This window comes from Strix aluco, chromosome 1, assembly GCF_031877795.1.
Source record: "Strix aluco isolate bStrAlu1 chromosome 1, bStrAlu1.hap1, whole genome shotgun sequence".
Classification (NCBI taxonomy): Eukaryota; Metazoa; Chordata; class Aves; order Strigiformes; family Strigidae; genus Strix; species Strix aluco.
Genome location: NC_133931.1, coordinates 19,289,898 through 19,306,565, shown reverse-complemented (window position 1 = coordinate 19,306,565; position 16,668 = coordinate 19,289,898). Strand labels below are relative to the sequence as shown.

Here is a 16,668-nt window from a genome sequence, read left to right as displayed (position 1 = left end):
TTGAATTTAAAATCAAGAGGTCTGAAAATAGAAACCGAAGCAGCTACAGGATAAAGTCTCAGCCGTATTTCCCCATGGGCATTTCTAGGAAACTTTATCTCCAGAGCTGGTGAAAGGAGTGAATCAACTGATACATCCCAGCACATTTCTCTCGTTCTTTTGAGTCCTTCATAAAAAGCACAGGATGCAATAAAAGCAGCCTTTCCCTAAAGAGAATCAATCAGCTATCTAACTGCATTTCCTTTCTCAGATCAGATGCTGCACAAGAAAGCACAAAAGACATTACAAAACAGCCTTCCCACAATGAAAGCTTCTTCTTAATTCTCTATAATTAGACTGACTTTTGAATGAGAAACAGCCTGTACAATTTGTGCAAGCCTGAGAGACTTCCTGCTCCAAGGAGCTATGAAATAATAACCTAGAGTGTGCTGCATCAAACCTTCCCCTGCAGAATTAGTTTTGTCTCCTGGACATCAACGGGAGTTTTGTGATGGAGATTCATAGAGTATTTGGGCAGAGGGGAACACTGTGATTAACAGTTTGCTCTCTGTGTGACATAGACCATGAGGCTGACCTATTAATTTTCACACCTAGACAATTTCTGGTAGAGCAAGACACCCTCTTTTAGTCTCCAGATTTTTCCTTGGCTACCTTCCGACCCTGGTGACAGCTGAATGTGCTGCATTGGTCCCAAATCCAAATGCTGAATGATGCCAGCTGACAAATCAGAAGTTTCATGCTGAAATGCTGCTCGGTTTGCATCAAGGTTGGAGCCTTTGAAAATTTTGCTTGCTGTATTATGTTTACAGCACCATTCATAGGGAATGAGAGGAAAATATACTGTTGTTTCAAAGAAAGTATTATCCAATGTTTATTAAAAGCAGGTTATTTCACCCATTCATATACCCTCAAGGGCAGTTTAAGCCTTCTGCATACATGAATACCTTATAAAATTAAATAAACCACAGTTAATAGATTTTTTTTAGAATGTTGAATTAAGGTCAAATGTAAATAATGATTGTACTTACATTCCCCAAAAGAAACGTGAAATGAGAGAGGTTTGTGATTTTTTAAAATTTAATTTACTAGTTGAGTTATATGCATACCGTGGCATGTCATAGTCTATGACAGTGAAATTATATTAAAGAAAAGCTTTGTTTGCTAAGAATAATATTGGGCCACTGGAGAGGTAAGTGGTGGGAAACTTGACTGAAAATACCTTTGATTATTTTAATTCCGTACTTTGATTACTTCATTAGACTAAACATCCAGTCCAACAAGTGCTCCTTTTTCCTTTGGAGCAAAAGATTTTGTTCTAATAATGGGGCAGTGAAGATTATTAATTTTTTAAAAATCTGTCCCACCTGGAATACCTACTGATTTTAATGGGAAATTGATAAACGAGTAGCTTATCTTTCACCATTTCTGTTTCTTCTGATATCCACCAGTGACTTTACTTGAGCACAAAAACTGCTTAGCTACACAAATAAGTTATGGGAATCAAAAGAGATACAAAAGTCATAGTTGAAACTAAGTTTGAAAATTACTTCTATGCTGCAAAGCCTGTATCAGCTCCTGCAATTTGTAGAGCAACTGCAGAGGATGCTCTACATTATGGCACCTATTTCATGACTACTTTATACCTTGCTGCAGATCTTGCATCTGCTTAATGGTTTTACCTATCTCCTGATACCCACCATGTATCTGGTAGCCCTCTGCTTCTCTTCAAATGAGGAAACTCTACCCCCCCAGGGTCTAGTAACCTCTTTTTCAAGCAAATGGAAAAGATGGGGATAAGAAAGAGGGTCAAGATGAAGCTTGTTATAGGAATGTTATCCTAAATTTATCCAACATTTCACTCCCTTAGACTTTCCTTTTCAGCTTTTCTTAGTGTCTTTAGCTTTTTCTTCCAATGTGAAAACAAATCTTACAGATCTTTAAAATTCAAAACACCATGGCAGTTTTCACTAAGACTTTATTATTATACATTAGCAAGGGCATAAGATTCATATACAAGTGTTTGCATCACTGTTTTACTTTGATGGACCCATTATTTCCTGTCTCACTCACCACAATCCAGTTCTGGAAGCAGATTTTAGAGTCTCTTAGGAGACTCAATATTATGAATTCTGCCTTTTGTATACAATAGTTATCTCAGTCTGTCCAAGTAAGTAAAACTCCAGCTGGAAAAGCAAATACAATAAGTGGCGAATAATAAAAAAAGAGATGCTTAGACTATGTTTTTGAAGTAGTCTTATTTGCTATACAAGGCTAAATAACTTAAAAGTCAAAACCAAAAATCATCTGCTCCACTGCTCCTTGTACTTGCTCTCTCTCTGCTTTTTAGCCGTAACATGTCCATGACACTGCGTGCATATATGTCTCGCAAATTAACATTTATATTTGACTCGCTGGATGAGTTCTTTGTGAGTTTCTTTAAAGCTTCACGCTGCCGAAGAGCAGCTTCTTTTATCTTCAGTGTAAAGTAACAGGCAGAAAAACGGTCATTTATTATAGCTATTGGCAAAGCCAAAACCAGTATTCCTGATAGTATACACATAAAGGCCACTACCTTACCAATGGTAGTGTCTGGTCTAATGTCACCATAACCAACAGTTGTCATGGAAGTTGTTGCCCACCACCAAGCACCAGGTACGCTTGTGAAAGTTGTGCCTGGCACACCTTGCTCAACAAAGTACTCCACAGTGGAAAATATAGATATTCCTACAGAAAGGAAAAGCAGCAGAAGGCCAACCTCCTCGTAGCACTGTGCGATAGTCATTCCAAGAGACCGCAAGCCTGAAAGATAAGAAATGCTGTCAGTAGGTTGATTCATGTAGCTGTTATAACTTCACAAAATATCTCTTATTTAAAAGCTGACTGCCTTATGTTTTTCTTTGACTGCTAGTGACCATGTCTTAAGAAAAAAACCCCACCATTCACTCAAACCAGGATAGGGGTGCTGCTCTCAACACTACTGGGAAAATGTGATTTAAAGAAACAGATTAAAATGTTAGACTGAACCACTGACATCATCTCCATTTCCTTAACACAGAGCATAGAAATTCTCCTCATTACTTATTGTTTGAACTATGTATGCATATAATTTAGAAAAACTAACCAATCTTGATTTAGTAATTGGCTATAACAGAAGATCTAGCACAGTTTTTAATTAGTTATCTAAATAGCCTCTTAAAGACATACTAAAAACACCTGCTCCCTACTTTGAGTCTGAACGTGCCAAGCTTCTGTTTTCCAGTCATTGTCATATTTTCTCTTGCACTGAGCAACCCTCAGTTACCAAATTCATGTTTCCAGGTAGGTGCTTAGAGCCCAGTTCAGCCCTTCAGTAACGTTTACTTTGCTAAGGACTCTTTTCAACACTTTAATAGTTCTCACAGCCTCTCTTCAACCTCTCTTTCCCCCCAAAACGTATCAGTATCTTTCTCTAGACATCAAAACAAATAGAGTATTCCAGCAGCAAGCTGCACTTGTGCCAAAACCAGAGATAGCAAAGCCTCCCAATGCAAACATGGTATTCTGTTACTCCACTGACGTACTGTATCGGTCCCATTGTCCGTGAGCTGCACAGGGAGTTTGCATGCAGCCCACCACTCTCCATAACCTCTCCCATTCCTTTTAGAGCTGCTGCTTCAAGGCTAGGCTGCCTGACAAAGCAAGCAGGAAAGTAAATCCAATAATAGTGCAAGGGATAAATGCGCACATAAACAAAGAAGGAAGATAACAGGGTACAAACTCAGCTGAGACACAGGGGAGACTGAAATTATCTTTTGAATCACAAGTGACATTGGATTGGTTTTTAGTACTGTTCTTTAAAAATGTGGTATGTTTTCTTTAATAAATGAGAAAAACACAATACTTATGAATTGCCCTTCATGGGGTACACTTCTAACTAAACTAGTGTTTGTAAAATAGCTTATTGGAGCTCTGCCTCTGCTTGCAGACTTCATATGCTCATAAGTGTAATAAGCAATTCGATTTGCTTTTCTTTCCTCAATCCCAAACTACAAGACATTAAAATTTCTTCTTGCTTTTTGGCTCTTTCTTTTCCCCTTCATGTCTGCTGAGTTTTAAAGTTTTTGTTTATATACAGCAAACAATGGATGTACACACTAGAGTTTGTAAGGAATGTTTCCTTTTTCAATGTTTTCTTCTACCAACTCCAGTTAAGGACTTGTCCATATTCAGGTTTTATATTACCGTAACTATGATCTGTTGGTTAGAATGTTTATTATAATGATATAGTTTAAATCTGCAACACAAGGGGAGTAAGATATGTCAGTGTGACCTTTTCTCTGTTAATATGACTGCCTCCACATTTTGAAAATGCACCAATATCAGCAGTGCAAAAGCTGTGTGAGACAACAGCAAGGATCCAAATCACTCTCATCTTGCAAGGAAGTTACTATCATCCATTGCCCTGCAAAGCTTCCTCCTGAACGATGTAGAAGAATAAGTCCTTCCAGGTGACCTGGGAAGAAGGCACTCCAATTTAAAATTACCTCTGTAGCACTTCTTTTCAAAGCATAAATGAGTACTATGAAAACCAGGGTTTGCTCTTTATGGTGGATCCTGAGAATACTATAGCTGAAAAACAGTCCAACTCTCACATAAACCAGGTCAAAATAAGGAGGAACAGGGCAGTGACTGCTAACTCTTTGTATCACATTGATGACACCTTCTGTAAAATATTGTTCCTATGGTTAATTATTCTGACGGTTCATGAGTCTGAATATTTTTATTATTCTTAGTTCTATTATCTGCATCTAAAAGATACATTTCTTCATGTCTTCAGATGAATTCAGGAGACATTTTTAGACAAATCTATGAATCAGACAAAGTACTGGACTCCACAGCTCTTTCTAAGCGGGAATCAGTTGGTGTACTCAAAAGAATCATGTATTCTGCTATATTATTTTGCAACTTGTAAAAACGTCTGAGTCCTAGCACACAGCCAAACTAAGGCTGTTCCAGCACAGGCACCTCAGGAAGTCTTATGACTTTCCATGAGAACTCCTTGCCAGGAGCTGTAACAGCTTGGTTGCTCATCCTAAGGTGCTGTAACAGAGCTGGTGCGGGGCAGGCGAGCAGCACGAGCCTTGGGGCTAGCAGGAGGAAGGGGAAGTGTTTCTGCCATGCAGGTCAAGTTCCATCTCTTTACTGCCCAAAGAGACTTGGCAATACAAGTTGATGTTCGGAAACTTCAGTTTACACAGAGTATTTAAATAATCCTAAATTTCTGGTAGTAAAATTGCTTAAGTTTTGCTTTTTCATGTCTCCGGAGGCATAGGCTACATACAGCCTTCTCTCAAACATATGCCCAATTGCCATCACAAGTAAGATGCTCACATCCTAATTCTTCTCAAGGAGCCAATCTGTAAGTGCTTCCCAGAGGATCAGTAAGACATCATACAAAACATGGCCCCAGGAGGAAGGCAACAGCTGAGGAGTATCAGAGAATGTGAGAAATCCAGGTTCATTTCTCACCTATTCTTGAAGCCACTCAAATCCATGGAGTAGTCTCACCTTCTAGCTATACATTTTCTGGGTAGAGGTACTACTGATTTCTCAGTTGTTCCTTGATGAAGTATAGCACTTTGCATAAATAATTACCACTCACGACAGTCTAGCCCAGGTGTTTCTAGGCATCACATCCCTCCTATTAGCTGGGTTCAGCTTTCAAACCCCACAAAAAGGGTTAAGTTGCCATTTCTTTAAAGTGAAAAAAAGAATTGATACATCTTTTCCTAACTCATTTCTGCCCCCAACAGCAGAGCCAGGCTGCTGTTGTGATCCCAGCTTTGCTGTGGGGCTGCACAGTATTACATTCTCCTTATGATTGTGAACACCCCTACTTGGTGAAAGGGGAGTTGCTGCCTGCAGCTACAAATTTTCTCATCTCTTTTCTTCTGATCTCATACTGCTCTTGCCACACAAATCAGGTGAGCAGTGCCTGAAGCTTTGTCTGGCCTGAGAGTGCAGGAATCAGAGGGAAGCTTCACTGGGAGGTAGCTTTAAGCTGCCAGATCCAAGGCAAGGGCACAGAAGAGCCACCCCTAAACACAAATTTATCAGGACTGCCTAGGTATGTGCAAGGAGGATGGTCTCTGTGTATGGTACTTATGGGGTTCATCTTACATTAGCAGCTGTGGTTAAGGATGTGTTTAGAACTATGTTAACAAAACTCTTCTGCTACATACCTCTAGTGGTCAGAAACAGGGCTTCAGGTCTGCTACTGTATGCTTCTATTTTGATTTATTAGGGATATTTTTCATCTTAGTAACAGATCTCCTCTGACCAAAGATCAAAACAGTGACTTTCTACATTTAAATGATACAGATTTGATTTAGTGTTCTGCGCCTAAGTGGGTAGCAACTACACTACCAAAGAAGCAAGCACAGCGATGGTAATGCTGCTCTGGATGAAACCATCCAGATACATATGTCACTGCTTGTATGTTGAAACTGGTACTTTGGTACCAGTAGAAAGATGATAGCTCACTTCCAGATTAGGAGAATAGATTTTTATACAATCAATTCACTTCTACCTAACACGGAATTACTAAACTCAATATTAATGGCACTCAATATTGTGATATAAACTGTGGTAATATTTTAATGAATTTAAGAATAAATAGAGAAGTTTAGACCATCCCTGAAAGTCAATATACCGGAAGTTAACAGTTATTACACAAACAAACAGTTATTACACAAACATCTGAGCCATAGAACTGAGTTTCATGCATTCATTCTGTAACAGTAAAATGCGATAAACTGGAAACTAGAACTAGAATCCACATACTTCTGGATCACTATTTTGTTATTCAGCACAAAAGTACCTTGATGAGTTCAAATCTTATTTTCAAAATACAGTTAGAGAAGAATACATTCACATTACAGCTACCATCAAAAGTGGATAGCAGCCTTTCTTGCAAGCCCCCCGCCCCAACCCTGCAAAAATGATAATGAAGCAAAACAAACTCATTGACTGAATGAATCATTACAAGCTTCCTTTCAACTGCTTTCTAAGGGACAGTTATGCATCACTATAGGCATAATCTAGGGTAGACAAGTAAAATACTTCCCAAACCACTATGATTATGCTCAGTAATATTAAAGCTACTCCCTGCCATTGGTAGGCAACAAAATTAAAGGCCCACATTCTGCTGCTGTGAGCACACTGTAATGCCTGCTGAGTTGGAGACAGTTCACAAAGAGGGTGGAGATGGCTTTCCAAAAAATGGAGGGGCATTAACCCATTCCTGCTTCATAGCAGGAAAGCCTGGAAGGGTATGTTGAGCGTCATGTAAGAATGATCATCACTGTCTTCAGAACAGGCTAATATTGCAGGACAGAGACAATGACTTACTCTTAGGATCTAATTTTTCAAAGCTCCAAGTGTTGACTGAACATTTCTCCCGTCAAATTCAGCACCCACTGATTTAAGTGGGAACATAATTAAATAATTTTGAAAACGCCAAGCAATGGACAACATCATGGCATGCAGAGGCTGTGGTGGGAGTACAGCTTTTACTCTTTCATATAGCCAGACATGCATGTGTCAAGAAGTAATAATAAAAATAGGGTAAATGCAAATGCAACATCTTCCAGTCATTTCCAGCTTCCTCTGACAAATTCCCACCGGAAACCATTACCTTTTATGCCTTCCTTTCACCACTCAGAGTGTACAAAAATGTTCTCAGAAATGCGTTTCACCTTTCACCTTACCCCTGCTTGCTCTTCATCCGTCTGCTGACTTGTCAGGAGCACTTGGACATGAAGGGCCCCACACCAGTGGGTGAACTCTGACTGAACCTGACACTGATGCTCTGCACTCCACCTAGGTCCAACTCGGCAAGAAGCACCCAGCTGTGCTCTACATCCAAACAGGTACCAGTGTGTTTAACTGAATATCGTAAGATTCAGTTTAAAGTTTTCTTGAAACATTCTCTACTGCAGTTGTTTTCAGGATCTATGATGTAGACAAAATCGTAATATATCTTTGCATATACTTTTTAACAAAAAATTTGTGACTGGTAGATGTAAGCGGTCATTAGTGGGCCTTTGATAATACAAAAAGCATGGGTCAGTGATCTCTGCTTCTTCCCTTGCTTCATCGCTAATAAAATCAAGTCAAATACACATTTGTAAATTTATGGCATTGTGAATGACTGGTGCATGATTTACAGCACGCAACTTTGGGGCCTGTTTCTGTAAATGTTCTATGCAAACAATATATACTGGCTTTATGAAGACCTGAAATGTATTGGAGAAGGCCCTTGTCACTCAATTATCAATGTCCAAAAGTAAGACTTTCAAGAGCCATTACTGCTAACAGATCGGGTAAAAAAGTTTAGGCAGAAACACATACAATATGGAGGACTGTGCCCAGGGAGAACTGTTGCAGGCAGCAAAAATGAGAAGTACCACTGCCATGGCCAAAATTACCTGTTGAATGTCTTCCCAGCTTCAACATCCGCAGGGCTCTGAGCAGTCTCAGCACTTGGACAATGCGCCCCACGTTCTCCAGTTCTTGGGAGCTCTCCCCACCACACAGACTCTCCACCAGCAGGGTGATATAAAAAGGTAAAATAGCAAGGAGGTCTATGATGTTTGCCACACTCCTTAGGAAGCGACACCGATCCCGTGCACACAGGAACCGCAGAACAAACTCCACAGTGAACCACGCAATGCACATGTACTCTAGGGCATCCAGTAGCGGTGGTGCCAGCCAGCTTAGCTCTACTGAAATCAAAGCCATGTTGGCAATGGACACAACAACAAAAGCCATGGACAAAGTGCCAAAAGTCCTGGCAGCTGCAGAGGAGCCAGGCTTTTCCAAAACTTCCCAAAGTTTTTGTCTGACACTGGGACAGAGGCTACCAGAAAAGTCCTCTTCTTCATCTTGGGCATCCAGTTCTTCTGCATCTTTCTTGATGTCTAAGGCCTCACTCAGCTCCTTCCTCCTGAAGTACCTGCCCAGGAACCCCCCCAAAGAAATTTTTAATAGCAATATGTGTATGTTTTTCTTATCCTCTACCATGTGAGGCATAAGAACATACATTAAAGCATACCTTCTGTGAGCTCAGAAAACTCTGATGTCAAAGTATACGGTTGAAGATTTTATTAATTGAGACCCTGCAGCATGTTTCCACTGACCTGGTATTTCTACTCCCCCATTTCACATCAGTGACAGTTTGTATATGCAGAGTAATTTTATTCTGATAGCATGTTATTTACATGGATCATGTTGACTACAGTAGGATCTGCTGCATGCCTAACATGCATTCTTATAGACAATCCCGGTGCAACCAGACCCTCTGTTTCTAAATTGTCCTCAATTTTATTAATTTTATTATATTTGTTACATTGATGTGTATCTGTAATACTAAAAGGGAAGGCATAATAAAAGCCATGCCCTTCACGGATGAAGTTTTGATCAATACACACTAAGACAACGAGTTAACTTTCTCTAAATCCTCACACAACAAAGTGCACAAAACATTTGTGCTGAGACAAACTTACAGATCGTAATTGCGTGGTTGAGTGTTTTGTTAGATCTAGAGTATATTTACAGAACAATTTCATTAAACAAAAACATTCCCAAAGAACACTAAAAAAATAATTTTCTTTCGTATCTGTATTTCTTGACTGCTGCAAATCTCCAGCTTTAGACAAAGGGGCTATGCAATTTTGCCTTCATTTGATAGACAGTTACTCCTGCATATATGCCAAAGAGGTCTGTAGCTCCTTGTACCACCAAAGGAGGAGCTTTCAGTTACACCTACCAGGGATGGAAGAAAGGGATGAAAACTAGGATCCAACTCTCAGCTGCAGAACTGGACCATACTGAGGTAGGATGACTTCAGTATCCTTTCAGGGTGGGCTGGCTTGTTTGTTTCTAATAATTTTGACATAACTCCCTTAGATAACTAGCAATTACGCTCTTCAGAGAATTCATTTATTCAATACTAACAAACCAGTAGCACTAAAAATGGTGGAAAAAAATAAAATTAACTGCAAATAAAATTAATAGAAACATCTTGGGAGTGGTTCAGTTAACACCCACCTCATTTGTAAACTGCCTGTTACCATTTGTCTCCAGTGAGCCATGTCCCTGCTGTTGATGCCCCCTCCCTGTAAGGTGCTACCTCCATGTGTGATGCTGCCCATCACTGCTCCTCCTGGAGCCATGCCACCCACACTCAGCCTGGCAGGTGACCACCCCCCTTCTGCCTCTCCAGCTTGGATCTGGAAATCCTCCAGAATGGAAAGTGCAGGGTGGGGAGGCTCCAAACCCTCCCAGCACCATGCCTGACTCCACATCCAATCCCTCTAACTAAATAATCCCAAACTGGATGACTGAAGGGACATCTCTGCTTTCACAATCTTTTTCATCTCTGACATTGTCCAGGACCAGTTCAAAGCCAGTGCAGGACAACCCAGACCCTGCTCCTGTTAGGGTCTCACTATCTTGACCCCACCACCAACCTGTCCCGCAGCAAGGGTCAAACAGTGACCTCACCCAACACATGTCCCATTTTTTACACCCATCCACCTCTAGAGCAGGATTGAGAGCTGAACTCATCCAGTTTTGAGCACACTTTTCCCAGTGCTCTGCCATCTCACCTAACCTCACTGCTGCCTCTGTCACCTGAGTGACCCTGCACACAAGTCAAAGCTGAGCTCGCCCAGCCCACAATACCGCCGCGCCGCATCCTCCCACAACTCACCGGTCTCTGCAGCAGGAATCGATGCTGAGCTCATCCAAACCCCAGTACTGGATCTCTTGCAGGAAGGAGAGTGCACAAAGCTGTTCCATCACATGCAGCCTCCCTGTCTGGTAGTAATTCAGAATGTAGTGAAACGCCTGTGAGCTTCGGTCAAAGAAATATTCATTCTCCACGAGGTTGGCGTCATCGCAAAGCTCAAGGAGGCCAGAGGCCACATCCCGGGCAGCAGAGACCACCACAGCCAGTTTGCCAAGACGGGTGTCAGGGTAGCAAGACAAAGTTTGCTGGGACATCACAAAGCGGCTGCCTCCTACATTGATAGTAAAAGAGTCCAAGGAGGGAATGACCTTCTGGAGCAGGGGTCCCCGCTCTTCCTCACTGGAGAAAACACTGGAGTCCAGGGAGCCCAGGGATGTGCTACTCCCTGGTTCCTCCAGGGATGCTTGGGAAGAAAGAGACATGCAGCAGGGAGGCGACTTCATCCTGTAGCTGCCAGCAGCAGCCCACACTCTCCTGGATCGAAAACACAACAAAACTGCAGAGAAGGCGGCCGCGTCGGGGGAGGGGGGGGCGGGGGGTGGCCGGGCCAGCCTAGGAACGTGTCGCTTTGCTGTGGCTACCGCCCCACGGACACCCCACTGTCCCCACCTCCTCCGAGCGACGCCTCCATCCGAGGCGGCGGTCGGGCTGGGTGTCGAGCAGCCCAGCGGTGCCGACACGCGGGAGGGTGCCGGGGGACCGGCGGTACCTCAGACGGCGTCACCTCGTGCTGTCCGCGCCGGCACCATCCGCCGCGACGGCCCCTCCGCTCCGGCGCTCATCTCACACCGCTGGGTCGAGGGTGGGGGGAACCAACCGGGACAACAGAGCTTCAGCGGGGTCCCCGGGAGCCGGGGGCCGCCCCGACAGCATCCCCAGGGGCTGCGCCGCTGCCGGGCCTCGCCCGCCCCTGCCCCACAGCTCCCTCCTGGGTCCCGGGGCACTCCCCACGCCCCCGCGCCGGCCGCTGCGCCCGCACTTCGCCCGCTGCCGCTGCCCGAGCTGCTCGCTCGCCCCCCGCCGCCGCTGGGGCAGCCGCCGCCGCCCGGGCGTCTCGGCGCGGCCGCCTCCCCCGCCGCCAGCCCGGCCGCCCCCCGCCGCCGCCCCGCCTCACCTGCGCGCCGCCCGGCTGTGCCGCCCGCGGCCGGGCGCCGGGTGCCGCCGTGCCCTCGCAGGCAGCAGCCTCCGCCCGTTCCCCCGGCTCCAAACTTCTGGGCAGCGCCGGCGGCGCCTCCATGGCGGGTCATGTGCTGCGGGGGGGGGCAGCGCGGACGCGGGGCGGGCCGGGCCGGGCCGCCGCCCTCCCCGCCGCGGGGCCCCGCCGCCGCCCCCGGCCCGGCCCTCGTCGGCCCCCGGGGTGTCGGGCGCGGTGCCCGCGGCGGGCGCGCGGGGCGGGTCCGCTCCGGGCGCACCGACGGGCTGCGGGGGCTTCCCCCGGGCACAGAGCAGACCCGCGAACTTCTGCAGGCGAGCTGACGGGGCGAGTTTGAAGCCGCCCCTCCTGTAATACACGTAAACCCAAACGTGTTTCTAAATAGATAATGTATCCCCACTCACGCTACTCCCACGGCCACACGTCTGAAGTCACTCAAGTAAAACAGTCATTGTAAAGGCCAGTCGATGTACGTGAAACAGCCTATTTTAACTTAGCCGCAGTCAGCTTGTTTTCAAAAATACTCTAGAACATCTTTGGCACCGTCCTGTGCTGACTTTGTAGCTCCACAGTTAAACAGTGCAAGAGTTAGGTTCACCCTCCTCACTGCATTTCCTCTTCTCCTATGAACAGTTATTTCTGACGAATCTAAAATACTCACTTTCGCAAATTTGCGTTTTCTGCCGCCTCTTACTCCAGCCTGCGTTGAGGTGGAGCCTGCCAGGAGGAGAAACTCTAGCATGTAAAATGTGCCTTTGTGTGTTTTGCCACCAGGCATCGTGTGTCGTACCACTAGTCTTTGATCCCCCATCACTTGCATACAGATGCATCCAGTTATGTACCTTTCTAACATTAATTTCTCAGAGACCTCATAACAGTTCCTCTTTTGGTTACCGATAATCTTTCATATTTTACATGCAGATTAGCTGAACATTTACAGTAATGCAGTGTTGCAACACCCGCAGCGATCTCTCTGCTCAGCACTTGCTGGGGTAGAAATCTGCTTCAGGGTGACTGTTGGCAAAAGTGTTCACTGATCAGAGAGAATCCGGAGGAAAGCAGCAAGGGTGAGGTTTGGAAGTCGTGGCCGAAGAGGAAAAGCTAGAGTAGGATAGCTATGGTGGAGGGGAATGGGTATTATAAGTCAGATATGTAAAAGGCTGCTTGCAAAGGTGAAGGGTATGCTCTGTTCTCCTTGGCCACATTGGACAGGTGTAGAAGTAATGAGGTTGAATGACAGGAAGGACTTTCAGGGTAACCATTAGGAAGGTTTTGGTGAAGCAGTGGAGGAGGTCATCTGGGACATTGGTCTCTCTCTCACTGTTCGTCAAATAACTGACTGGACAAGGATCTGTCAGGAATAGCGGAGGTGTGGTGCTCCCTTTCCTGAGGCAAGCTGGAAGGGTTAGACGACCTCCTGAGACCCCTTCCAGATGTATAATTCTGTATTTCAAGTGTGTCATAAAGAAAAAGAACTACTTATTTGCATAGATGTTCTGCTTTTTATTGTTTAAAACAATCAAATTTATAAATAATTAAAGTGAATAATCACTAGTTTCCATCGAAACTGTCAGCAACTGCTGTTATGCAGCCAGCTTTCAGGTATACCCCTTTTTTAGTCCAGAATTGCCATTCAGGAGTGCAGTCCCTCTGTTGTATAGCACTTAAGCCAGCACTTAATTAAAAGTAATAATTAAAAGATTCATTAAGACCACGAGTAAGACCAATTCATTATGACCATCAAAGAGAAGTAACTACCTCAGAGCAGCAAGATGCCTCACTGAGTGTAATAGACTCATAATTGTTCAGTCATTAAACTGCTCACTCAACCTCTTTTCAGACTCCTCAGTAGTCATTTTTTCTATCTTCTGGAAAGACTTTTTTGGGCATATTTTCTCCGTTAAAAGGGAGATCTGAAAACACTCTCCTCCCCTCACCATGATTCAAGGGATGGATGCTTTCCCTGTTAGTCCAGATCCACTGGTATTTCGGAGACCCTGACTAAAAGTTTTGATTTTGTCTAGTTGAAGTGGGTATCTAATTCACAGCATCATTAAAACTCTAGATCATTTGTTCTTAAAATACTCTGATGTATCATTTTCAGCACATGTATAAGACTTTGAGAGACTGGGTTCAGTTTTCTGTTTACCTATGTCCTTTGTGGAATAACGACTGTATACAGGTATATTTATGTCACTTCAAAGTTATTTTTTTGTCTGATTATCAACTGTTTGAATTAGAATGTTTTCTTCAAGGCGCTAGAGAAAGCCATGTGTTAAGGTAATGTTTTCCATTAAGTTTTGTGCACTTCATATGCATTCTTCAAGCTCAGTTCTCACTGCAGGAAAGTGACATTACCAACAACTTCCATAGTGTCCATAACTTCCATAACGTCAACTCACATCACCACAATTAGACAGGAGATCTGAGTATGATCTTACTTCTGAGTTCTGTCTCTCTGCTAGTTGTCAATTTAGATTTTCACTAAAAATCTTTCAGAAAACTGTTCAGAAAATTATTTTCAAATGTACCAATAAAATAAAGCTGGAACATTTCAAGGAAGTGAGAAAAATGTTTTATGTGTAGAAAGGCTCAGAAATAGAGGATTTATTTTTCTACCACTAGAGACACAAGAAACAGGGACTACTGGTGCATTTTTCATTTTCTGGGGAACTCAAAGGATCAGCTATTCATTGTTCCTGCTCATTTGTACATGAGGAACCAGAGCAACAGCTTTCATAATTTTATCATTCCCTTAGCAAACCTGCTCAGACAACCATATTCTTATGCCACTGGAGTAGCGGCAAAAACTAATATAACAGTACAAAGAGAGTAATTTGATCTTACTCACTCTGCCAGTGAAGTGCTGCTGCTGAAGTGAACCTGCATGGTTCAGACCGAAGGGGTTATAGAGTACTGCTTTGTCATGTCAGGAATATCTGTAACAACTGAATGGTAGTGACATCTGTCTGAACTACTGTCTTTACCAATGCTCCAGCTGATATTTCCCTGGTATGATACTACTGACTGAAAAAAACAGATTTCATTATTTCAAGAGACAGTACAAAAAAATTTTTGCTGGAATGCTGAAATATGAGTTGCAACCCAGTATGTCTGTTGTGGGAGTTGAAAAATTCGCTTCAGCAGAAAGCCAGCTGTTACAAAAACCCTCTTATTATAATATATTTTCCTGATCTTCTGTACTCATGTTGAAAGCTATGATTTTATGTCATTTGTGTAGTCACTTTTTCCAGCTGGAATATTGTGATATACAGGAAAAAGCCAGGATGTGCAGATACCAAAACTGGTCCTTATCTTCTCAAATAGCCTTGATTCTCTTCTCACAGGAGTAGTTCTTCACAATCAACTGATTGTAAGTTACTGGGATTTCTGACACATTATATTTCCAAATTTTTAAATTGTTTTGATCTTGTATATTAGTCTGTATTTGGAATGTAAATCGGAGTGTCTCTCCTGGACTTTATGTAGTAGAATAGAGAGAAAAGGTTAGGAAAAGAGTATTCTAGGTAGAACACATCTAGGGAAAACTTTCTCCAGGAACATCTTCATAGTCCAGCAGCACAGGGACTTGATGAGCCAGAGGCTGCATGGAGCCAAACATGTTTAATAACATTTCATGATGTTGCAAATTAATTGTTGAACTAATTTCTGTTTTGATGTTGATAACGCTTTGTGCAAGGTTCTCCACAATTTAACTGTGCACAGGGTGAAAGATACCATACAGTCCTGTTAAACCTTCCTTTGTCCTGGTGCCGTGACTGCTGAATAATGGCATCCTGCTCATGTTGCCAGCACCGTTCATGATTTTGCTGACATCTGCCACACAGTAGTTTCTATGGAAGTGGCTAGTTTCAATAATACGTCTTTAAGTTTTTTATACAGAGCCAAGCTTTTTGAGTAATACATCATATCAAGAGTTAAAATTAATGGATGTTGGCAGCTCCAGTATTTGTCTGTTACAAATTTTGGACAAGGTGCAAGCCATTGAGCCCTGAGCTCCATTGCATTCAACACTAGACATAATCCGTATCATAAACTGAATTTCCTTGACACAGATCAAGAGTCACTTCTTTAAACGTGACAGTGGTACTGGCTAGATCCTCTGCTGAATCTTCCCCTTTGCTTAGTGTGAAGCAGTGCTCTTTGGGAGCTGTTGTAGCTCCTTTACAATCAAGTTACCTGAAGCCTGTCCTTTCATGTAGTCTGAGAGCTGCTGTAACCTCGCTCTTGCAATAACAGGTGAGAAAAGATGAAACTTAGAAATTCTCTAGACAAGTCTCTGCTGTTTCATTTGACAAGTGAAATAAGAGCTTATCAGAACAGCTTTATTCCCTCCAGGGATATTCTGCTTTTGTTGTGGAAATGGTCCAGCCAAAACCAGCCAGATCTCACTTTCTTTGAGCTAGCTGCATAGAACAGACAGATCAGAAGAAGACACACAGTTTGGTCCACATTGTGTGAAAACAGTTTAAGAGAGTATGGAATAAGGGCTATGTTAAGAAAGCTGTTTTCGGTATCTTTGAACACTACCCACTTTCAGACCCTATTTATTTTCTTGCCTTTTACAATGTGGTAGGAAGTAAAAAAAGAGTAGCTGCGGAGGTAGTTCTGTAGAGCAACCTACACATATGAGCAGTTTTATTTTCAAAGTAAGGGCTAACTTTGCATCCACCAACTGCATAGGAAAGCAAGTTGCTGATAT

The 16,668-nt window shown here is 43.1% G+C and overlaps 1 protein-coding gene across 1 annotated transcript; it reads right to left on the bottom strand.

The window, feature by feature from the left end:
• Positions 1-1,957: 1,957 nt before the first annotated feature.
• Positions 1,958-12,085, bottom strand: KCNV1 (potassium voltage-gated channel modifier subfamily V member 1). Its single transcript, XM_074846690.1, has 5 exons — positions 11,907-12,085; positions 11,502-11,583; positions 10,754-11,266; positions 8,469-8,995; positions 1,958-2,799 (listed from the first exon to the last, which is right to left on the bottom strand). Exons 3-5 carry the CDS (start codon positions 11,233-11,235, stop codon positions 2,288-2,290), a joined length of 1,521 nt encoding a protein of 506 aa, XP_074702791.1. The 5' UTR covers positions 11,236-11,266; positions 11,502-11,583; positions 11,907-12,085; the 3' UTR covers positions 1,958-2,287.
• Between the last annotated feature and the right edge of the window lie 4,583 nt (positions 12,086-16,668).